This window comes from Drosophila mauritiana, chromosome 3R, assembly GCF_004382145.1.
Source record: "Drosophila mauritiana strain mau12 chromosome 3R, ASM438214v1, whole genome shotgun sequence".
In the NCBI taxonomy this organism is placed as follows: Eukaryota; Metazoa; Arthropoda; class Insecta; order Diptera; family Drosophilidae; genus Drosophila; species Drosophila mauritiana.
Genome location: NC_046670.1, coordinates 8,626,386 through 8,651,820, shown reverse-complemented (window position 1 = coordinate 8,651,820; position 25,435 = coordinate 8,626,386). Strand labels below are relative to the sequence as shown.

Here is a 25,435-nt window from a genome sequence, read left to right as displayed (position 1 = left end):
TGGGTTTTGCCAGCCTTTATTTGGCCTGCAATGGGATCTGCTGTTGACCATCTGCAGTGCCAACGGTGGCATCAAAAACAATTTAGCTGCTCCGCTCGGCAGTTTTTGCCACCGGAGCGCACTTTTTTTGCACCCTTTTATTTGATTCACTCAAAATGTTAATTTAAATTGCAAACAGTCCATTGTTTCGCGCTTATTGTTCTTTTCATGTTTACCGTCGTCCCAGCTTGTAACCACCTTTTTTCCGCAATTAGCATGGCAATGAGGGTTGGCATGGGTTTTGGCCTAGGTTGTCGCATTAAAAATGATATCCTAAGTAGATTGCACAAATTGCTTGCAATTATATTTAATAGCTCGTTCAAGTGGGCTCCATAAACGTGGAACGAGCAGCCCATTTAAACTGTGAGTTGAAAACTAAGGGATGGGTTCTTGAGGCACCCATACCATTTCCATTCGATGCTCAAAGGCAAAAGCAATTTATCAAAAAATCGGTCAAGAGCACTCGGGAAACGGAAATAAGAAACGCGTGACCTTTGGCCATAGAAGAACTGACGTGAACGGTGTGGTTTCCGTTGAGAAATAATAGCAAGAGCACTTATCTTAAGTTTTAAATGACAGTAGTCTGGATTTACGTTCATAATATGTTATAAAAGATCGAAAATTTTTTATATATTTCTACTCTACTCTTACAAATCTTGCTATTTCTATTTGTTACGTACGATACCCCTTGATAAAAAAGGGAAGGAGAGTAGTAGGTCAGGCATACAGTATAATAAATGAAGCACATGTCCAATCACTTGTGCCATTTTGTTCGCCAATCAAAGTTTTCAGAGCGCTTGAAAAAGGAACTAAAACAAAAAGACTGAAAAGTTTGTGAACTTTCTGCAGGCCAACTTATCGACAGTCTCCGGGCCACAAAACAATCAAAGCGAGCGCCGTTACGAGAAAAGGGGCGGGCAGGAAGGCAAGGGCGTGGCACACATCCGAGGGTAAACAATAAACTTCAATTATGAATATTTCAGCAACTGGGATGGCAAAGTGCAGGCGAAAGAGTTGAAACATACTCAAGGTGCGACAGCGGCAGGAAAAGGACAAACTTTGGGGCGAAAACTCTCCGTGGGCAACTTGGCGCGAAGGTGAGGAAAGTTCAGGGGCATTGACTTTGATCTTGGTCCTCCGGCTTTGTTTGCCATTCCATTCGAAAGCAAATAATAGAGGACCAAATAAGCAGCAGCAGCTCGTCGAGTTTAAAAGCAATTAAATGGGCTTTTCGCCTGGCTTAATGGCCAGAAGACGACGGCGGGGTACCATCTAATTAATAATTAAATTAAATTTCCGTCCCAACCATAAAAGTATTAATTGCTGTCCACAAATCTGGCTTAGTCCAATCCCTCAAGTGGCCAATAACCCACCGATGCCGAGCTAAAAATGCCCATCAGCTCCCATTCCGTCCGAAGTGTTGCCTTGTTGCTTCCGGTGGTGGCAGCAGCTCGAAAACCAATTGCTCCGCCGACTCCTCCGACCTCTTCATCCCAGAAACTGGCTGCCGAGATTGGATTGGGCGATAATAAAAAATGAGCCATGCGCCAGTGTCACCACTCCACAAGCCAATGTAATGTGATGCTCGGGCACGGGCGACGTTTCCGCTTCCCGTTGGACAACTTCCGGTGGCAGCAGTTTGGCGCCACGTCACATTGACAGCCTCCACACGGCCTTATTAATATCGAAGTAACATGTGTGTGCGTGTGTGTTTGCCCTGCCAATGGCCGCATAAAATGCTTCAGCAGTATGAAAGCGCTAAAGTGTCTCCAACTGAACTGGAAAAAAACATGTAAACAAGGTTTTTGGGCTTGCTTTAATACTTTTTGTCACATCAAAAGTTTTGTCACATCAAAAAATGTTTTGTAGCTTTTTTTGGCCATTTGGCTAAAGATTAAGTCATAATAAGTTGCCAGTTAATATCAATTGAATATCTAGAATTCAATAAATAAAATATTTCATTACCGAATATGTTTTTGTATTTATAGGAAATGTCATCTTTAACTGCAGCAAGTTTTTTTTTGCTCTGCATGAAGTGTGTGATAAAAATGCGCTGATGGAAGACAGTGGCCCGAAATTGTATTGCAATAAAATGATTTATTTGCCCATATTTCCATTCGCAGGCCAGGGAGCGAGTCCAACTAAAAGTGGCAGTAGAGCCACTGACATGTTGAAATATGCCATTGTCCTGTGGCACGCGCGTCAAGGACAGGATTCTTTGTGGGGCGACGCTCATGAAAATGTAATAATTCCGATGCTGAAAAGGACAGCCTAGACTGCCATGTGGAGTGTGTTGATAAGACCACACGCCGTAGAACCAGATTTTCCATCTGCAGAGGCCCGTGTCGCTCAGCTCGGACTTGTGTTATGTCATCCGCCTTCGTTTTATTGCAGCCGCAACTTTTATTAAATCGCCATGAGGAACAACCGAAGGAGCAGGAAAAAAGGAGCAGGCGAAAAATTCATTTTTGGACTGGCCCCTAAAAAAAAGAAAAGAGTGAAACCTTATCTGCAAATGTCGTTTGCCTTCCTGTCTTCATTCCCTTAACGATCCGGACGTTTGGATTTTGGGGTAGAACGAGTGAAGAAAGGGATTCACTTTGGCTCGACTTTATTGGCCTTAAAATAGCCTGCCATGAATGCCATTTGCCGGGCTTATCAACGGCAATTGGGCCAAGCCCAGCCCAGTCAAACCATTGACGTAGATAAATTTAATTTACCTTCTATTTGGCTTGCGAATTTATTTATATGCTGATTTTGAAAACGAATTTGCTTGATGGAACAATAACAACGCAATTCGTGCAGCTTCTAAAGGACGAAATTGAGTTAACTCGGCATAAAAGCCAACCAACTGCCAAGGGAGACAAATTTGCTTTGACAGGTCACGGTGGCGTATACGCAACATACGTATCACGTATCCGCCATGTCAGCCGTATATGCTCAATTTTCGCAGTCACATGTTAAGCACGCCTCATCAATGCCATCGCCATTTTGCAATGACATTCCAATAGTTTTCTTTGATTGCTTAACTGACGCGAACGACTGAATTTGCATAATGCACGTTTATCAGCCAACAAATTTGCATTCACAAACTATTTTCTTGTTATGAATAATAATATTGATGCATATTGAATTAAAATACCTAAGCAATTTAATTAAAACTTGTTTGAATAGCAAGTATAAAGGAATTCAAATGTGCTGTGTCAAAGACAATTGAAAGGCAATCGTTTAATCAATATTTGTACCGAATTAGGGAAGAGAAAAACATGAAATTTTTCATAATTAATGAAAGGGCGCACAGCGGAGAAATGCCAGGGCTCAACACTCTGCAAAGGGAAAAATAGTTTAATGGCATTTTAATTACAAAATGAAACGAAAAGACCGTAGAAGGCCTTCGATATTTAACTGTCAGCTGGGGATATGCCCCATTTTGTTGCCTTTGTGATTATTAGTATTGCTGTTGTTGGCACGGTGTAGTTACAAATGGTCGGGCTATAAATTGCCCCAGCCATAGTGTCCATCATGTTGAAATGCTTGAATTTTTCATTGCTTGCATTTCAATTTCATGGCCAGCCATTAAAATTGACGGCCCACCCACGCCCCCTTACATAAACGCCCCCACAATGTGCTGGGTGAAAGAAAGGAAAGAGAAGGCGAGAGTGATAAAAAGAGGCCAATAGCAAATAGCCAAAAAGTCGTGTCTTCAATTTCACAAAAGATTTGTGCTACCAAAATATTTGAAATTTAAAGAAAACCTCTTGATTGCAAAACCATTTATATATTCACAGTTTTCCCATTAGGTCTTTTTCAAATTTTCTTTTTCATTTTCCATTTTTTATGCTCACGATTGGGATTTTCCTCTATTTCTCCGCGAAAATCGGCAGCCCGTTCTGTGCAGAATTTTCCCTTCGCTGAATTTTCCTTGAAAGCATGTTGCATAATTTACGGGCTGTAAACTGCGAGGAATGTAAGAGAAGAGGGTGTATCAGTGATTTGCTTTTTGCTTGGCTTTTGGATTTTAAGTTCAGTGCAGCATGGCATCGTTTGCGATTAAGCTGCTGGCTCCAAAAAGTGTGCTACACACACACAATAAAATGTTTCTTTGCATTTGAGATTTGTGGCTGCAACAGCTGCTGCCACGGTGGCTAGCCTTTTTCAGATTTTGGCAAAACCATTATTTAGAGTCCAACTGGGCGTGGAAGCGACTAATGTCAGCGGCAATTGCGAATTCATGATTCACCAGGGAGGAGTTGAGGCAAATTAAATTCCCAAATTGACGGGGGAATTGTATAAACAGCTAAATACTTTCTGGTTTGCTTTTAAATGGAAATCATTTACATTCGTTTCATTGGTGTCTTTGTTGTTGTTGACATAATTGTTGATTTGATTTTGGTGCGCGGAAACTCCATTAATCATCACAAGCCAAATTTTATTTCATATATAACATAATTTCATAATTTTTAAGGGATATCGATAATTATTGGGGAATTAAATGGGAAAACATTCGAAAATTGTTCAAAAGTGTAGGTGTGATCAAGAATATATATACTTTATATAGTCGGTAACGCTTCCTTCTGCCTGTTACATACTTTTTAACGAATCTAGTATACCCTTTTACTCTACGAGTAACAGGTATAACAAGCAAATCTGACGATTTACGAATAAATACATATGTGTTTAATCTTTGCTGATCAAAGTAAATAGATACATCTAAAATTAGTTGAGCCTCATTAAGCTCTATCTTTTAAATGCCCACTTATTTTTCGCAGTGTGTTCAATCTGACAGTAAGCGAGCGTACATCTGTTACGCTGATTGATTTATCACTCGATTGAAACAATTTGATCTGCATGCGCTTGACAGTCGCTTGATTTACGCCAGTGCAAACATGGCTAATCGGCCTCCAGCCATCGAATGTGTCAACTCAACACTGACCCACAAAAGCCAATGGCTTTGAGATTGACCCCCAAATGCCCCAACTGGCCCAACTGCCCCATCGTCCACATTCGTTGGGGGACTCTTGCTTGGCACCAGGCCACATTGAATTTATGCTCGCTAAACTTTATAATTAATTACATTCGCATAATAAACGAACTTAAATATGAAAATGAAGTGCAAATACAGGCAGCACAATAGGATGACAAGGGGGGCAGATTGAATTGAGCAGGGGGTTTGGGGTGGCAAATCCTGGGTATGGAATATTGCTCCACCGTTTGTGCATAAAACAGACAGCGGCGTTACAAGCAGCGCGGTGCCAGAATTTAATGCCGCTTACATGAAATTAATTTGCACAAAATCAATTTCAATTTACATTCATTGTGGCTGCCACAAAAAAGGTGTCAAAATGTGCCGGAAAAACTAAGGAAAATGTGGAAGGGCGGCTCTGCTTTCTGACATTATGTCATTGTGGTTTCGAAAATTTCGCGTTGGTTGGAGCCAACGTGATAAATACATAATGATAAAACATCAAATTTGCATTAACTAAATACTAATGTGCTTGGTTTAGTTTTTATAAAAAAAAGTATTCGTAATGCGTTTTTCATGTACCATATGTAGATTATTGTGAAATGATATATAAAAAAAACGAATATTCACAATCAAATGGGAAGAGTGTTATCATTCAAAGAGCTATTGTTCTTTTAAAATTATAAGCACAAGTTTTTATGACTTTAACAAATATATTCGAATTTATTTTTCCATCGCCTTTGAATTAATTTTCCTTAGAATCTATTTGAATGTGGTCTGCTGTGGACTAAGCAAAAGTTATTCGCATATAAAGCACACAATTGCGTGGCTGTTTGGTGTGCGGTACACCATATATGGTTTACACCAACAAGCAGTAGAATTTGTCTGGTTGGAGCCATGACAGGATAATGTGAACATGAGAAGCGCTACACACACACACTTGATTGCCTGGCTTAGTTGTGTGGCTGGCTTGGCATTGCCTTCACTCTCTCTCTCTCTCCTGCACCTTCTCTCTCGCTCTACGGGATAATATCGCCATCAATCAGGACCCCCGAAAACAGATCCGATATGCATGTTGTATTCGCAAACGATGCTCCTGGGCAGGCCAATCGGTTGGGATTTGCTCTCGGGAACCAGGACATTCAAGTGTATCCATATTTTATGCATATTTGATCAAGCCCAGTTTACAGGGGAATTGGAGCCGAAATATATAGCCAAACCAAATTGGATTAATCTTGATAATAGGTTAAGGTGCATGAATTGGCTGGCATGTGCTTCTTTAAGAAAAGGGAGTGTTTTTAGCAAATTTATACTTAACCAACAAAGTAACAATTCATTAATAACTCCTAAATTGCATTAATACTAAAGCTGACACATTAATTAAAAAATGTTGTGTGAAGCACTCTAGCAAATAAAGTGAATAGTTAGCAATGCACTTCAGCTTTGTTACAAGTAGTGACCATATTTAGCTAAATTGTTATGCCTATCAGTTCACAATTATCAAAATCATTCGAGTGCTGGGCAAACTCTAATTTTCATGCAGATTAAGTGAAGCGCAAATTGTTAAATAAACTCATAAGTGAGCATTTAAAATGGCGAGCATTCATGTCAAGTCTCAAAATGGACAGAAAATACTCACTCAGATATCATCGTGTGTGTGTGCACTTAAAAATTGCATTGCCTGCTTTCAGGCGGCGAAACTGGGTGAAGCGGAAATACAAAGGCGTTGGGAAAAGCCAAGCGAAAAGTTGGTGGAAATGCCAAATGCGAAACGAAGCGAAATCGCCTCGGGGCCAAGCCTATGCAAATGCGATCCGAATGCGAGAGCTCATGGTAATTGAATCACGCTGCGAGTTGTAAGCGAGTTGTAATGCATTCCCTCACTTACCCCGCCCCACAAATTTTCCCCCCGGGCAAGCCATTAGAAAAGTGCACGAGTGGATGGGGGGTTGGGTTGGGTTGTGGCGAGGGGCGGGGGGGATTCATATGGGTGGCATGTTGGGAGATCGTATTCGTGTTTGACAAACGGCATTTCAATGCTTTCAACGCACACGCAAACTAACAAACAAACAAATAACAAATATCATTACAGCGACTTACACATGCAACGGCTGGCTGACAAAGACAGAAATACATGGGATAAAGCTGCAGATGTTCTCAAAAAAGTAGTAGCACATCAAATAAATCAAATAAAATAAATGTAATTAACAATACGAATATTGAATATTATTGAATTTATGTTTTCGATCCTTAAATTCATGAGTTTTCCAAACGCAAAAGCACATTCTGCCCAAAGTATTGACTATCCAAATTAGTAAACTTTCTGAATAGATGCAGAAGTTCAATTTGCCAATATTCGGTGCTATTTTTATGCCTACCACTGTGCAAATGAACACGGCAAAGGATATGAAAGCCGGCGTCGACAACGAGCATACATAAAAGATGAAGAAAAATTGCATATAAATGCGGAAAACACTTGCAGGGGCGGTGGCAAGCGGGGGGTGGAGCGGTGGTAAGGAGATGAGAGAGCTGCTTGCCATTGTCAAGTGGTTGTTGTTGGACGGGAGGCGAAGACTGCCGCTCAACCGCCGATTGAACTTCACAGGGCGTATGCGTAATTTTTGCATATATATGAACAATACATATGTACAGGGTTACTCTATCACTATGACCACCATATGCAATTGGAAAACTCTTTGCAGGACATTTGTGGCATGAGTATTTTATGAGTTCTGCTCTTTCCGATAGTTTTGACTCATATTTTATGATAAATATCTTTGAGAAACGAAAGTATTCATAAAAGTATTTATAAAAGTATTTATAAAAGTATTCATAAAAGTATTCATTAAAGTATTCATAGAACTATTCATAGAACTATTTCCGTGCTTAAAGAATACAGCAAAAAGAAGTCAAAGAAGTTTGACTGTGGGACATATACCTGAGAATATATGCAAATTCGCATACATCCGAACACAAATAAAAATTCTCGACTCCTCCCATACATCTTCATTCAATATACAGACCGCGATGTCAAAAGCGTTTTCACGTTGCGAGCAACAAAAGCTGTGAAATAGCATTAAAAATGCGACAACCGAGTGAATAAAAAGGTGCACGTTGAACTCTAGATCGATGGCCACCACATAAGCACGTACTAAACTTTAAAGCAAATTGAAGGAAATAATAATAATAAAATATTCTTTAAACTAAAGAAACAGGCAGAAAATGCATAAGAAATACAAACATTACACTAATTTAAATGAATCTAATATACCCTTTACCCTACTAGTAAAGAGTACCAAAAATGTAAGAACAACACAAAAATTGGTTTTATCTGTTTTTAAAGCAAAATTCTAGCAAAAAGCTAATTCCAGACAGTAAAATTGCTTATTATTCAGTCACTCGAGGAAGTTGTAATTTTCGACACTATATAGTAATAACAATAGAATTAATTGAACTAGCCTTTTCAAATCCTGCTAATTCCAGTGATACCAACGTTGAAAGTTGTTTCAAAACATTGCCACGCCCAATTTAACGCCCACAACCCACACCTTTGGAACAATGTTGATATTATCATCTTTTTTTTGTTGCCAAAAACATTTAAGGCACGATAATACCGCTCTTTCTTGCTTTCCACTTCAGTTTTTTTGTGATGAATGTTCATTAGTTTAATTGTGAGTATGGTACTTAAAATTATTGACCATAAAGGCGGTCTTAAACTTTATCGTTCGTTGCTTAGTCCGCCAATCTCGACTGACATTCGAATATTATAGTTTTTCTGGCAGCTGGGACATCTCTTTATTTTCATTAAGCTTATTTCCGATTATATATTGCACTGTTTTCCAAGCTTGAGGATTTTTCCATCTACCCAGTTTTCTCTTGACACATTCGTTTTCTTTAAGACCAACAAAGGTTTAAGTCTGTGACATTTTGCTACGCTCTGCATTTAAATTAAATGTTCATGTACATTTTGTGCTTCTGTTGGCTTGGTCTAAAGCTGCTAAAATATTCTGACTGAGAGAATATCTAAAACAACAGAGGTAGCATCTAAAAACAATATCAACAATAGGGGAACACCAGGAGATGCAAAATCAACAAGGTTTTGAAATCATTTTTAACAAGTTTTAACCACCTAAATTGGAAATGGCTAACACATATGGTTATTAATGCACTACTTTTGTTATCGAACAGTTAAGATAAAGATTGATTATGATTATGCAAGTGATGAACAGAAGGGGAATGAAGGGGCGAAGGGTGTGGCAGGCGGAGCTGGAAGGGGGAAAATGGAGAGGTTGTCAGGACATTTGGTAGTTGGGGGGGTAATCTTGGCATGCACAATGAGCTCTCGATGACGTCGCGTGTGTGTTTGCTCACAGGCTATCTGGCGGCCGCAGTGGCTGGAAACATTTTGGCCTCGCATGCAGGACAAACAACTCTGGGGGCTTAAAGGAGGGAGTGGTTGTTATAGGCAGGGGCCAAAAGGGGGGTCGTGTTTGGGGGCAGCGGTGCTAGTAAGCCGGTGGAACAGGTGAGCCAGTCCAAAAACAGCCGAGGGCCCATTTTCGCGGCCCGTTTGCACTGCAATTAAGAGTCTGACCAAGAACAAATGCCGGCAATTTTGCACTTGGCTCACATTTGGCTCAAACAGCAAACCTAATTAAGCCGAAAGCCAAAATCAACGTGGCAGTATGATCGCACTGCGCTGCCCTTAAATGTTTTTGAAAATATTAAGTCGTCTATTTGTGGCAATTTAAGGGAGTATCTAGTAGGTTTACATTTAGGCTACATTTATAAAAAAAAAACAAAAGAGAGAATGCTGTAGTCGAGTTCAGCCGACTATCAGATACCCGTTACTCAGCTAGTGTGAATGCGAATGCGAAATTTCATCATTTTTCTGGGATATCGATAGATATTGGGGAATCAAATGAGAAAAATTTTAAATAGAAATTTAGACAAATGAAAAGGTTTTAAATAATTGCTTAATTCTTTCTGAATCAATGTGTATTAGGAAAGGAATGAATGGACGCTCATTACTTTTAGTAAAATGTCTTATAAAGCAAATTGGTTTATATTTATTTTTTAACGTATCTCAATACCTACAAGAACTTTACTTTTTGAACTATAAATCGAATTCATTTTCATTTTTTCTAGACTTCTTTGCAAGCAGCGGCTCAATTATACAAATATAGAACATATTCATACAGTAATAAAAAATAAATCAAGACCCTAATAAAATTATGAAAAAATATCCAAAAATGTTTCAATAATGTGGGCGTGGCAGTTTTGTGCGGTTGGTGGGCGTTAGAGTAGGCGTGGCGACATGGGTCAACAAACTTGCGCTGCGTTTATGTCTCTAGAATCTGCATGTTGAATCTCAACCTACTAGCTTTTGTAGTTACTCAGATCTCGACGAGATCTCATACGGACAGACAGACATGGCCAGATTGACTCGGCTTTTGATCCTGATCAAGAATATATATATTCTTATTATGGTCTACTATATTTTTTATTTTCTACTCTACAAGCAACGGGTATAACAAATAAAACTATAGTTCTTATGACCTTTTGTGATGTTTTGATAAATACTAGGTTTCCAACATACACACACTGTGTGGAATGGGTGTAATTAAATATGAAAACATATGTTTCCCCTTTGTTTTTCACAGGCTCGAGTAAAGTCAGAAAAATCAATAAGGACTTCGAGGTCCACGGAATTCGCAATTTATTAACCATATTCATAAAGGACGACCAGCTGAATGTATGGATATGGGTATATACGGATAATATGGGGCAATAAGTGGGCGAGGGGCGTGGCAGCTGCAGTCGGTAATTTGTATTTAAGTAAGTTAAGTAAATCAGTTGACGACTCGGCGAACGCAAATCGTCAAATATTTATAAGCTGCCAGTTGAGCTCGCTACAAATTTTATGACAACCACGGGTTGGGGGCTGAAAGTCGAGGCATTTTCTGGGTTTTGGGGGTTTTGGGGGCTTTGGAGGCCTGGTGGCCTAGTGGCATTGTCAATTATGGGAATTATGAGCAGTGAGTGAGTCAGCGGAACGGCTGTTGAAGCTCATCCACCGACAACTTTGCGCTCCTTCCTCAATTTACCTCCCCTGGCAATTGCGTCAGCAGTTAATTTTTATGTATTTTTAAAACGCTGCCATGCCCCACAATTTTCCCCTTATTATGTGGGCCCTACAATATTAACGGCCATAAGCGACGGGCCAGATAAATATCGCGACAACGACGAGCACTCGATACGAATTTATGCACTTGACTCGAGTGGGAATCCTTAAAAAAGAGAAAGTAAATTACTTCAAGACCAGCAGATGATTGAAATACTGAAGGACCTATAGAATGACGAAGATAGCAGTTTTTTTTCGAACACGTTCTTATCAGCGTTCAAATGAAGCGTTTGCTACATGAGGAACTGGGTGATAATGGGATTAAAAACTAAAATGTATCTTTAGAGAGAAAGGTACAATGTATTAAATATAACCTATTTAAAGAATTTTCCCAACTTAAAAATAGTTTTGAATTTGAAATAAGGAATTTATCACCACTATTGATAGTCGTAAATAAAGGGAAGTGGTTTAGTCACTTATACATACATCTTATAGCCTTTTAAGTTTACCATTGATTAGGTGCATAAATGCAGCAACCCTTTCAATCGCAAAAACATAGGGTGCTTAGCTAAGAAATTAATAACTGAAGCCAAGCTCATTCTCGAATCATTGCAAAGTGCACTGGGCCAACGTGGCGTATGGGTGATGTGTGATGGGTAATGGGTAATGGGTAATGGGTGATGGGGACTCACAAAGCGGGGGATGATGAGCTTGTTGTCGATATGCCAAGATAAAGCCAGCAACTTGTTGTTTTTGTTTCTGTTTCTTGTTGCTGCCGTTGTGATTGTTGATGCTGCTGCAAAGTGTAAGCTGAAAGTTCAGGCACAGACAATTGCAAAGTGGTTGCACTGAGGGCGAAGTGGGGTATGCAAATGGGTCTATATAGAGAGGGTATGCGCTATCTTGCCGCTATGTGTATTCTGTTCTTGCCCCATTATTGTTTCCCCATACCACACGACACCACATCATTCCATTCCATGCCGTGCCGTGCCATTCCCCCGCATCTGGCAGCTGCCAATTGTTGCATTAAATAAATGTTTTTTCTACCCATGTCCGCCTTACGTGCTTACATGTGATTGTGGAGAGAGAAAAATGCCTATGATCAGCTGGGGTACTCAGAAATGTAATATTAATTTATAAAATATAAAATAATAATAGTAATAAACTGAGGATTATTATCCTTATTGCGTTTTTAAATCACAATTGAGTGCCAAGAAGTCATTTAAATTATCTTCTTTATCTTATTTTTATGAAATGCTTCTTTAGTCTTTAGACCAAAAAGGTCATTGTTATTCGATAAGCAATATTTATAATGAATAATATATATTTGACTTCATATTTGATGTTCTCTTTAAATCTTTACCATGTTTTTCGATATCCTAATCTTAATTTCAAAGTCCTTACAGGCATTTGTTAGTATAGCTTGTGCATCTGTGTTTATTCGGCAAATAGACGATACTAATTGTTTTCTGTGCACCAAGGAATTCATTCCAGTGGAAAAACCGGGAGACTGCCTCCCAGGCACAGACGTTGATAGATTTCCATGCATGGCCGACACTCCTGGGCGAAGGAAACGGAAGTGGAAATGGCGGAGACGCGGGCAAGGCTGTGGAAATTTAGAAAGCTCACTTAAACACACGCATACATACACACATATATACACACACACAATATGTTTGCGGTGTGTGCAATGCGTTTTAATGAGTTTTTTGTTCTGCCGTAATTATTTTTGCAGTCTGTTGTACTTGTAAAGCGCAAATATGCTCGAAGAAACGGCAATCAGGCCCAGAGTCATTTTAATGAAAAAATTCTAAATGCAGGAAATGAAACACTTGCGTTTTGTTACGTAAAATGCATAAGGCAGATATTTATATACTCAAACAGTGAGCAAAGCAAGCCATGGCACATTTATGAAAATATTTTTACTATTTACGTTCTTTAAATTCCAACAATAATATCTGCCTTTTTGGAATTGATGTTTTAATGTATAGTAGATATCTTGGCCATATTTTATTGTAATCAGCCAGTTTAGACAAATACTCATACCATAAGTAAAGAAAATCATAGCATATTTATGAAAATATTTTTAATTTTTCAAAGAGTGTGTTCTATTACTTGCATTCCTACAAAAATATCGGCATTTTTCGAATTGAGTTAGGTATGTATCAAATGTTTTAATGAATAGTAAATTCCTTGGCAATTTCTATAGCAATCAGCAAATTGAAACGGAAATGCAAATGCAACAGAAACTTCAGCATTAATCACACACAAGTTGCCAGTGGAATTATGATGTTGCTATATTCCATATTCACATATTTACATTTGTGCAACTGCAATGCCACAAATGCAAATTCGCCCGCCTTCTGTCAGTCGTTCTTATGAGCCATTATTATCGCTGCAGCAATGAATTGGCCGACTGTCCGGCCAACCTGACATCGCAACCGATGTTTACATTAATTTGATTTAAAATGCAACGCCAGCGCATCAGGATTGCTAAGCTGCCAGCAATAAACAATTCACGGGTTCGGAAATTCTGGGCCATGACGTAAGATTCATTTATGAAAATGCTATTGGAGGCCTTCCAAGAAGAATAAAATTACTATCATAGATGGTTGCAAAACAGCTCAAAATGTAGCTCCATTTAAATGAATGTCCCTACATGGATTATAATGCCCAATTATATGCTTCGATTACCTAGACTTAATAGTATATACTATATTTAAAAGTCAGCCAAAAAACCGAGAAGGAATTACAGCATTTTAAACTGGTGAGTTTTCTAAATTGATACATTGATTAGGACTTTTACTGTACTACTAGTTTCGCATGATGGAAAAAATAAGTGAAACGATTTTTTTTAATAGCTCATTTATTTTGAAACTACTTCGCCTGAAAGTGTAAAATATTCGTATGGTTCATTGCCTTAGTTAGGTGTTAGAATTTTAATGGAATTTTCAACTGTACCACAATATTCAGTGCTAAACTTTTTGAAATAATACCTTAATAAAATGTTGTTTGTTATGCATATTATATTTCGGTTGTGTAAATATTTTGTCTGCCATGATAAACAATGGAACACACAATGAATCCATGCGATTGTTGTGGGGCGTTTAATTCGTTTGTTGTGGCAGAATTATGGCCCCAAGTATTGACTCGGCGAAAATTACTTTCCCTTTTTTTTTGCAGTTCTCACATACTATAGTTGATGGAATAAAACACATAGTAATTTAATTCCTGCACTTACACGCGATTTCACATTTTCCATTTGATTTTCCATCTCATAGATACGATTTGCCTGCTCAGCTATTTTTCCCGATTGTACCTACAAAATCCATTGGCTAAGCTATTTTGATGCTGCTGCTGCAGTGGCGTTAAATTTTGTTTTCAATTTTCAACACTTTTAATAGCCAATTAATTAAACGGGCAAACAACAACAAACGACTATCTACCCAAATATTTACACACACTTGCATAAATATCCGCGGGTATACATATATAACTTCGTGCGGCTTCTGTGCGATATGTATTTACCTATATGTGAATATATGTATATATTTTGGAGAATAAAGAATTTCCCCGTCGGCCTTTGCACATGTACCAAACATTTTTATAATTGCTCGCCGAGCTTTTATTATTCAACCAAGTGGCGGTTCCCAGACCAACTGATTCGCACCTGAAATATATCCCACTCTATACATATAAGGAATGGAACTTTTCGCTATCGCCGCATGCATAAATCATCGACCAACTGGACTGCCAGTTGGCCAAGACGGCAGAGCAGCCTTATTCTATATGCTGACCAACTATTGCTAAATAATGACTTTTTAAACAAAGCCAACCGGGCAGACAAATCGTAAGTTATGAATGCGAACGGCAAGAGCCAATTAAGATAATTACTATTTATGAGGTTAACATGGAGGGAAAATGTCGAGCTCAGGAGATTAGTGGTAAACTTCAGTTTATCCCTCGTCCAGCGCTCGACTCTCCGCTTGTCAAAGTTTTGTATTTATATCTACGCATAAATTATTTATGCGTGAGAAGCAGGACCCCAAAACTGGCTGGACCAAACTTGGCATTTGTGGGTGAAAGTTTCCAAACCAGCCTCCTTGCAGACACTTACTTTCCCTTTCCTCCCTTCCCGGAAGCCCCAACATTTCAGGTGTTGGGTATTAAAAGTTTTCAGCATATGTCAAACGCCTTGCAATTTCGTCCTTGTTTAATTACAAACCTAATGAATTAAACACAGAGGGGGAGGTGTGGCTAAGCTTATTACATGAATTATTCAGGATAACAGACGAGAAATTGTTAAAGGAATTTTCACTAGCAACAAATATACAATGAGTTGAAATAATAAATAGAATAATTGCCAAGGCAGCTGAAAGCATCTTTAAAGTATATTAACTTGATTTCACGGCGTCTCTATTTTCAATATAATGATGAACTAATTCTTAGTTTGATAAATTAAATATATAACTATCTCCTAACTTAGTTGCCAGCGAACTAAGGTAGTTTTACCCAAGCATAAAAATAGGCCGAGAAATTGGGCAAACATTTTTATACAGACAAATAGCAGGCATTAAATTAAAGGTTTGTCTGCAAATTGGCCACATGAAAAGCCTGTGGTCAATACGTCTTTATATAAAGGTATATTCAATGAAAATCGAGAAGAAGACAAACTGGGCGTATGAACTACTTCAAAAGCATATCAAGAGGTCATCATCTTGACAATGGGCCAACTCACATTCATTTTCTGGTAGCTTTCCTCAGGTGGGCGTAACCTTTTGAAATGGCTTTTGGGCGTCACCAGGGGCAACAATTAAAGAGGAAATCTCAAATTAAATATATAACTATCTCCTAACTTAGTTGCCAGCGAACTAAGGTAGTTTTACCCAAGCATAAAAATAGGCCGAGAAATTGGGCAAACATTTTTATACAGACAAATAGCAGGCATTAAATTAAAGGTTTGTCTGCAAATTGGCCACATGAAAAGCCTGTGGTCAATACGTCTTTATATAAAGGTATATTCAATGAAAATCGAGAAGAAGACAAACTGGGCGTATGAACTACTTCAAAAGCATATCAAGAGGTCATCATCTTGACAATGGGCCAACTCACATTCATTTTCTGGTAGCTTTCCTCAGGTGGGCGTAACCTTTTGAAATGGCTTTTGGGCGTCACCAGGGGCAACAATTAAAGAGGAAATCTCATAAATATCAGCTGGTATATCAGGAAATTGACTTGGGGCTCTCTGATCCGAAAAAAAGGTATTCACAAATGCGCGAGAACCCAAAAATAAACAGTCACTTGATTAAAGTTGCATTCGGGTCGATGGGGAGGCAGAAGTCGTGTGGGGCAATCGGCGACAGGTGTGACAGGTGACAATTTAATAAGAACTCGACTCGCGTTCATATTGATTTCTGACAACAGCTGCGACATCAATCAGTCAAAAAATTCAGATACAAATATATATATATATATCCGTTTTCTGCTTCTTGAATTTATAAATCCACTCTTGCAGAGCTCGCAAGATTTAAATAGTTAAGGATATTTAATTTCCTGGCCTAAAAATATAAGTATAAGTATACATATTCATCTTTTCCTATTTCTATATAGATTTTATTCTAATTTTTATAGGTAAATATTATGTATATAGATAACTTTCCTAAGCTTTCCTAACTAAAATGAAATTGTAATAAAAAGAAGTACTCACACAGTGTGAACTGCTCCAGTTCCCGTTCCGTTTCCGCTTCCGGTGGCCTTGCCATTTCCGCTTGCAGTCCTGCCTCCGACTCCTGATGGCCGTCGGGAAGGGGCTGCCACTATGTGCTGGCCGAATCGCCCAGCGGCGAGGCTATGTTGCTGTTGCTATTGCTATCCGAGGCGGAGAGTGGTCTGCAGATGCCCAGTCGCGTGAGACCAGGCGGCATGGCCTTCAGAATGGACACCGCCTCGTCCAGCTCGAGGCCCTGGAGCAGGCGATCGCCGACGCTCATGAGGCGATCGCCCGGATAAATCTCGTTGGTTGCCTCCGCAGCACCACCGCGTATCAGGCCGCGAATAACGATGACACTGCCCTCGGAGTCCAGCGGATCCTGGTAGTCCAAAATGGAGAAGCCGAAGCCCTGTTCCGTTTTCTCTATATCGACGGCGGTCACTTCGCAGCTCCACAGAGCCAAGCCGGAAACGTTTTCTAGTGACTTGGAGCGAGCTCCTCCACCTGCAGTGCCCCCCGATCCTCCAGCCGCTGCTCCCGCATCCGTTAAAGTCGCCGTGCTGGACGTGTAGAGCGAGCTCTCCGACTGGGCCTTGCTCAGCAGATTCTGGAGACTCTGGTGGCCACCGGGCAAGAGGCTACGAGTCTCAAAGGCCTCCGGATTTTGCGAGGTATTTATGACCGACGGAACGTGAGTGCCGCGGGCGCAGACCAACTTAACCCTGGCGGGCAGTTCCTTGAGGATCTTAACCACCTCGATGTGTCGCAATCCCTGGAGCTTGTGCTCGTTCACCTGGAGGAGCTCATCTCCCGGCCGCAAGATGCCCTGGCGCCCCACCGGCCCGTCGGCCAGTATCGAGCGTATATAGTGATGCGGACGCTTCTCAATGCCGCACTCCACGTCCACAGTGCCTTCAAGGCTGATCCCTAGACCTGAAAGTTTATTTATTTCGGCAACTAAAATTTCACTGTCGGGAAACTCACTTTTCCAGGCCACGCGCAGCGAGGCGGCCGTCGGGCTGGCCGCTTTCACAGGTGCCTCATTGGTGGGCGTTGGCATCTGGCCGGGATCGAGATCGGGATCGGGATCGGCATCCGTTTCCGTATCCCCAAGGTCTTTGACCCTCTCCGTCTCCGGCTTTGACCCTTTGCGGGCCTGTGCCGTTTCCGTTTCCGGCTCTGGACACTGCTCATCGGTGTCATTGCCACTGTCATCGGCCAGGATTAAGCTGCGCCCATTCGTTAGCGGCGCTATCGGACTGATCCTGGGCGCCTGATCCTTGGTGACGCCTCCACTGTGATCACTGCGGTCCAGCACGTGCGACATGTTCGATTCGACGGTGTCCCGGGAGGGGAGCTCAATGAACTCATCCTCGGCTCCCGAAATGCCCACATACTCCGCCTCCACGGCCTCATCGCCTTCGGTGGCTATGGAATCGGCATCCAGTGACTTGGGTGGCAGCCAACTTAACGTGGCTATCGACGGGGACCCAGGCATGGATAGCTGCGACTCCTGGTCCTGGTCCTTATCTTGACTCCTATCTAGGCCGGAGGGAGCAGATGTTCCTTTGATTTCGGTCAGGGCCACTTGCAAGTGTTCATACTTTCTGCCTCTGAGGAATCGTTCCAGAGTCAGATGAACAACTATGTCGGTGTTCCTCAGCAGTTCCACCGCCTGATGGTTGGTTACGCCGGATAGGGATCTGCCATCCACGGCCACAATGCGATCGTTGATCTGGATCTGACCACTTGTCTCCGCGGCACTTCCCTCAATTATGCTCTTCACGAATATACCCGATAGATCCTCCTCCTCGCATACATATCCGGCCACCGTGATACCCAGGCCATAGACATTCTTGTGCAGCTCCACCACGTACGTTTCCGTTTCCGGGGAGTCCATGTAGGAATCGGGGGAACCGGAACCCGACGCCGAACCGGATCCGCCATCTTCGTTGGCCAACAGCTTGCGTTTGCTGTCGGCTATCACAGTCTCAATGTGCTGGTTCTGATCCTGAACGCATCGCCATTGGGTCTCCAGGGGCAGCATCTGCAGGGCGGGACGTGGCGGCGGCGATAGTATCGAGAAGGGCACTATATCCAGATCCAGACGCGGGCAGGGGCGTTGGCCGGCATTGGAGTCCGTGAGCGTCGAGTGGCCTCCACCACCCGGGATCGGAGGCAGTGGGAAGTCAGCCAGATCGCCGGCCAGCTCGGACAGTTGTTGAAGCTGAAGCACCGCCGCACTTGGTTGCGGTTCCACGGCAGACAGTTCCGTGCCCTCGGCGGGACCGCCGCGCACCAGACCCACCAAGCTGGCCACATCCAAGACGCCGCCGCCGCCGACATCGCCGTCGCTGCCGGAGCCCGCTGCTGCTGCCGCTGCTGCTGCGGCTGCGGCGGCTGCGGCAGCAGTTGCAAAACTCGGATTCTGGAAGAGATGGCGCGACAGTTCTTCCGGGTCGGAGAGGAGCTTAGTTGGTATAATCGGCGCCTGACAGGCCAGCGTTTGGTAATCGATGGCCGTCGGCTCCACCGGCCGCGCCACTATCAGACGCACCTGAGCTCCGGTCTGACGAAGAACTGTTGCCACCTGCTCCGAGCTGAAGCCCCGCAGATTGACCTCGCCGATCTGCAGCAGATGATCGCCCAGCTGCAGTCGGCCGTCCCGCTCGGCCACGCCCCCGGGCGTTAGGGCCTTGATCACCACACCGGTACTGCGACCGCCCACGAGGATGAAGCCCAAGCCGTTGCCATCGTTGATCAGATCGATGACCTCCACCTGTGACCATTCGGTGCTGAGAACCATCTTTTCCCCCAGCTAATTCTGCTGCCGTGGGTCGCCCTTTTCTCTTTGTAGTTTTATTAAATGTTGCTGACGATAGTTGTTGTTGTTGTTGTTGCTGTTGTTCCTGTTGTGTGTTTTCCGTTCGCTTTGCCCTTGCTAACATGTCGCATTTATGATTGTGTCCAAAATTTAGCGGTGGTGCTGTTGGCAATTGTTCGTTGTTGCTCCTCCTCGCCGTCAAATGGAACGAGCGTGATGAATATTATGGTTGCCGGAGCAGCTGATTTTGCTGTTATTGCTATCGCATCGAGAGTCATTCAACCGACAATTATGGCCCGGGAACTGTGCTCCTGGCACCGCCAGCTCCAGCCGCATCATCCACGACCGCAACAGCACAGCGCACCTGTAATTATGCAGCACACGCACGCACTTCGCATCAAAATAGGGTGGAGTACGCGGCGTATACGCAATACGCGGAATAGGTGGCGTATGCGTAACGCACTGCAGAGTGTGTGTCTGTGTGTGTGTGTTTGGGATACGCGGCGTATACGCAATGCGAGCGGGGACAAAAAGAAGAGACAGCGGCGTAGCACGGGCGTGAAGCGAGAATTTGAATAGCTGCCCTGCCAGGCATACCATTCGACGTTCCTTGCCAATACTCTTGTTTGAGGTATATAAATGGGATCTTAAGCCAACCACATTCTAATCAATTTACACTCGGATAATGCTGCTGATAATAACAAAAACAAAATATTTAAAATGTTGCAACGGGTTTTTGTATAGCTCAAAAGGGATATATTTCAAGTGCAATATATATGATGTATTGTTTTTTAACCAACGTTTAGCTCTGCCTAGTGGATTATAAATATAAACAATTTATTAAAATAAACTTGCATTTATTGCAAGATTCATTTGGATTATAAATTAAAATTAAATAATTTGTGTCAAGTTCAAAGCAAGTTACTGTGTCATTTTAGTAAATATTAAGGGTTTTTTAGATTACCAAATAATATTATAAAAATTCTGCTTAAATCAGTTGGGAATTGCTTGGAACAACAAGAATTTTACCCATGTTTCTCATTTTTATTTTGGAAAATTTAATAAGTGAGCCTTCAGCTAGAAAGTTGTTTTTTCATTTGTTTTTTGCCCACATTAATGTTTGAACAGGTTCGCTAGGGTATGCACAACTCGATGTTCTTTTAAAGTTCGCATTTGTGTGTTGGGTGGCTGTTGTGTTCATTTTTTTTGCCTCCTTCTGCCTTTTTAATGGCACCTTTTTTGCACGATTTTGTAATTTACATGCACACACACGCACATGGGAAACGAGAAGTTTTTACCTTTGCAGCTCACGTGCCACGCATGTTTGGCACCAGTCCCGCTTCACCCCAACCCAACCCAACCCAACCCACCCATTTGCCTCTTGGCCAGGCCAAAAGGCAGTTCTAATTGGAAAATGCCATGATATGAGCCTCGAGAGGGGAAAGGACGTGGCGTGGGAGGAGGGAGGAGGAGCCAACTTGCGACTACTTGGTGCTGCATACTTTGCGGCGCCGTCTTGGCAGCCGAGAAACAATCTGCAATCGAGCGATAAGTTTCGAGCTGCCGCAGCAACTGCCACGAATCTCTGACAGCCATATGGCTAATAATTGGAGGGGCGGAAGCCTTGGTAAGATGCGGCGGCCAGGGGGTGATACCAATTTTCCGCTTTCTCTCCGGTCAGAAGAAACAGGCAATACAACTAATCGTGTGGTCGAAATGAAAATGTTGATTCTGTGTAACCAACCAACCAACAACTCAGCAACAAAGTTTTTCCAGGCAATTAGTCTTTTTTCATGACTATGTTCAATGATATTTTATCAAATAAATTTTTGTAATTCTATGCAAGTAAGCATTTCTAATCAAATTTGTAATTGTTTTTTTTTTTTTTGGCTCAAAGTCGTTATTTTGTTTTTTTATAGCATGGGTTTAAAAGCAGTTAAAGAGTAAATAAAATAAAGCGCTTAAAGAGATTAAAAACATGTTAGTGTTAAAAAAAAGCGAAGTAAAAATGACGTTTTTATTAATATATTAATCAAAATTATGCATGGTAGATTTAAGATTCAGATCATAAATCCCATCTAATTCTGCCTGTTTTAGCTTTAAATTATGTTTGTTATGTGAGTACTAGTAAATTATGGAATTTCTTAAAATTTCTTCATTAAGTCAAAGTATATTTCCTCTATTTAATTAACTACTTCATATTTACAGTGTGAGCACACAACTCTCACGCCAACGTTTGCCTGAAATCATTAATCAAAAATACTTCCCAAACGGACTTTGTTCGATGGAGACCACCACTCGCCGGAGGAGCACTAATGTCCTGCGCCATAGCAGCAGGACGCAGGAGCGTAACCGAAACCAAATCCTGTTCAGTAGGTTGCCGGTTTAATTGTTGTTTCCGAGTGCGCTCGATGGGCGGCTTTCGGGGATCGGGAGCCATTGTTGGCCGTATCTGGCAGTGACTGCAGCTGTCAATTAAACGCTGATTGACTTTGCATTCGCAGGACACGGATTGGCGCACGATGCGTATGATTAACGCCGCTTGTTCTGAGTCCTCCTCCTCGCTACTCACTCTCACCCGATTCCCTACCACCGCAACTTTTCACTCTGTGCCTTCGGTTTGGTCATTTGCTTCGGTGGGAACACCACCCCCAGGATTTTACACCGAGAAAAGTTAAGTGCCTCAAATTCCAGCTATTTGGTTAATAAAGTCATATGGAAAATAATTAAGATGTTCTTTACCTATTCCAAAATGTGCAAACTTTTAAATAAATAACTTAAACTGCTTACTCTCATTTACCGCTTTTGTTTAAGAATATTCCACATATACATATATTTAAAAAAAACATCTAAAAGTCTTGTGGAAACTGAAGGTAATGCAGTTTTCAAAAAGTAATGAGTAAAACATTGCAGATAAACAATAAAAGTGCCTTTCCCTATTTCGGTTCCTTTGTTTTTCTCCATGCACTTGCGAGTGTGCTTCATTTAACTTGGTTGCGGCGGTCGGAGGCACTGGAAAGTGGTCTGTGGCAAGGAGGAGCCAAGTGAGCTGGGACGTAGCTGGAGGAACAGGACCAGCAGCAGTTGACGTCCCAAGCCCATTACCCGGAAAAGTAGGCCAAGCGCGTTTGAAGTTGAAGAAGAGTGTGTGTGTGAGCCACCAAGCTGCTATTTTTGTACGCCTCAAGTAGAGCCAGCGGTTCGGTCTCCCCTCTCGCTCGCTTAGCTCGCCCCATCTCTTTCTGGGCTGTAAATGTGCCTGTGCGCCAGTTTTCCATTTCGTTTCAGCCCGCCGTTGGCCACTGTTGCTTCTAACGCACTTCAAACTGCCGCGGCGCTGACCTACTGAGCATTATTAGCCGGCTCACGGCTCGAGTTTTGGCCCAAAAGTCCCGACGTCAGTCAAGCGTCGAAAATCGATAAGCAAAAAAAAATAGAGCGGCGACGAGGAAGGTTAAGCCCAAGTCGAAAACGAAGCTCTGCATACCCTTGAAACTTAGCCATGTTAAAACCAAAAGTGGGAATATGTCAAAATGGGGTTTTCCCCTTTACGTTAAACTTCTAAGTGAACATATATTTACTTAAAAAAAACAGACATTTTTAAAAAGTTTAGTACCCTATAAAAACAACCAAAGCACTCAAAACCCTATCAAATATACAAGTTTATTTTGGTTAACAATTAAAGTAAACTGAAATGCCCATAAAAAATGCTATTTAAATGGTAAACTTTATCGCGTTTCGCTTTCACTGAACATTCGAGCCACAACCGCAAAATGATTTAGCGAGCAAAAGCAAAGTTTGTTGCACGTAGGATGCATCAATTAAAATGATAATAAATTTATTAAATTCATTTCCTTCAAAAAATGATGACCGTGCTATTTATGTTTTATATTTTATTGTTTTGTAGCACAATTTGTTTGAGCAAAAACATCAGGCTGCTGAAGTTAACAAAAAACTAAATAAACAATGTGGTTCGTAAATCGAAAGAAAAATCCGACGGCGATTCACTATTTTTTCTGTTATTCACAACATTTTGGCAACACATCTGGTTTACTAATTATAGCTATTAAGTTAATTTCTAAACGCAGTGCTATTTGTTTAAACGCAGTGCTCTTACTACCACAACTCTTTGCAATTACAGGGTATTTGGCGGCTTAACGGATGTGCTTCCATCCAACCATGGCCAAGCCGATCCGTGCCAAGACTTGCGGATGCCGGAGCTGGAGCTCTTGGTCTAGCCGCATTGACTGCGGCTCTTGGCCGCGTTGGTGGTTCGAGTCGTAGGTCTCAGGTTGTAGGTTGCAGATTGTGGGTTGTGGGTTGGCGGCTGCGGCTGTTTGCTGGTGTCGTGTGGCTGCGCCTTTTGACCCACCTAGCCGCCCCCGCAGCCCCCTTCGACATCACAAGCTCTTAGCCAAATTGCTGCAGCCCAAAAAGAGAGATGGGGCGCGGAAGAGAGAGGGAGAGCGAGCGAGGAAACGGAAATAACTTGTAAACTTGCGGCACGCAATTTGCAATTACTTAGGCGACTGTTGCAAAGGAACATCAACGCATGCAAAGGACAAAGGCGAGAGCGACTGCCAAAAAGTGAAACTTCCCTCAACTATTTGCTATTGATTAAACAACTAAAACGGCGAACGGAAGCAGAATTTGCCTGGTTATTGCGTATTCGCCGTATGTTGCGTTTATTAAAGCTGGCCAAGATTGCGTATACGCCGCTTATTCCACTCTTGAGCTGGATTTAACAAGCCCATATTGCGTATACGCCGCACGTTCCACTCGTTTCTTTCGTGAGCGTTTTTAAAGCCGTTGACGCTTGGAGGGCTTGGCACCGGTTATTCAGTTGGCCTAGTTGTTGACTTTTCTTAGCCAGGCTAATTACCCGCACTGGCTGGCCAGTCGATGGGCCAGCAAACGATTTCCGCTACGATACCGTGCCACTTCATTCACGCACTCCACAAACACAGGCACATGGCACGCTACACACTTGCTGGTTTGCTCTGCCAATTTTCCCGTTGCGGGCCACAATTTTCACACACATCTATCACGGTTTACGCGCGCATTTTCCGGCTCAGTAACACGCCCGCACGCCACGAAGCTTCTTGGCCAAATGAATTGCCCGCTGGCCAACAGCAGCCGCTTCGCTCAAAGCGAGGAAATCCAGGGGGGAATCGTACCCACGAGGGGGCCACTCTCAACGCCCATGCGCACTGCCGCCTGGCCACATGACTGTGGAGAGGATTCGGAGCAGCGATTCGGGAGCACTGCCATCGCCGCTCGCAATATTTACAATTTGCAACTGGCAGGCGGCGGATTTCGACGCCGCTTCGCCTTTCATTCAACTGTCAGATTTCGGGAGAGGCACTGAGAGAAAATAACCCGAGAATGGAGTCGCTGAGCGTGGGAGAGAATGTGCTGGAGCGCAAGTTCCTGACCACAGAGGCGGCGCCACATGGAGCTAAGGGGGATTCTTATTTGCTTACGATATTTGAAAATTCATAGCAAGAAATAATGTTTTAGCTTACTAAGTAAAAAAAAGAAAATTCACCAAGATTTATATTATTACTATAACAAGGATTAATATTTCTTGTTCAGAGTTTATTGTTACACTATATAATAATAATAATAATAATAATAATTAATTTATGCCAAAGTTAGAAAACCCAATCTTCAATTTCTATAACTATTTTTGTTTGTTTCTTAACTTTTAAGTCATTAAGCATATGAATCATTGGACTTTAAACTTGTAATTCTAAAACTAATAAATAAGTAATA

The 25,435-nt window shown here is 41.9% G+C and overlaps 1 protein-coding gene across 4 annotated transcripts in view; it reads right to left on the bottom strand.

Moving 5' to 3' along the window:
* Nucleotides 1–24,756, bottom strand: part of LOC117144586 (patj homolog) — a 29,677-nt gene extending 4,921 nt beyond the window's left edge. The window contains exons 1-3 of one of the 4 annotated variants that reach the window (XM_033309862.1): nucleotides 24,543–24,756; nucleotides 17,821–20,024; nucleotides 16,834–17,769 (exon numbers count right to left, since the gene is read on the bottom strand). In XM_033309862.1, the coding sequence (XP_033165753.1) occupies nucleotides 16,943–17,769; nucleotides 17,821–19,642 (2,649 nt within the window). In that variant the 5' untranslated portion in view covers nucleotides 19,643–20,024; nucleotides 24,543–24,756 and the 3' untranslated portion in view covers nucleotides 16,834–16,942. Of the gene's footprint in view, nucleotides 1–16,833; nucleotides 20,025–24,542 lie in introns of all 4 variants that reach the window. The other 3 variants (XM_033309863.1, XM_033309860.1, XM_033309861.1) reach the window with 3 other exon arrangements.
* Nucleotides 24,757–25,435: the final 679 nt, after the last annotated feature.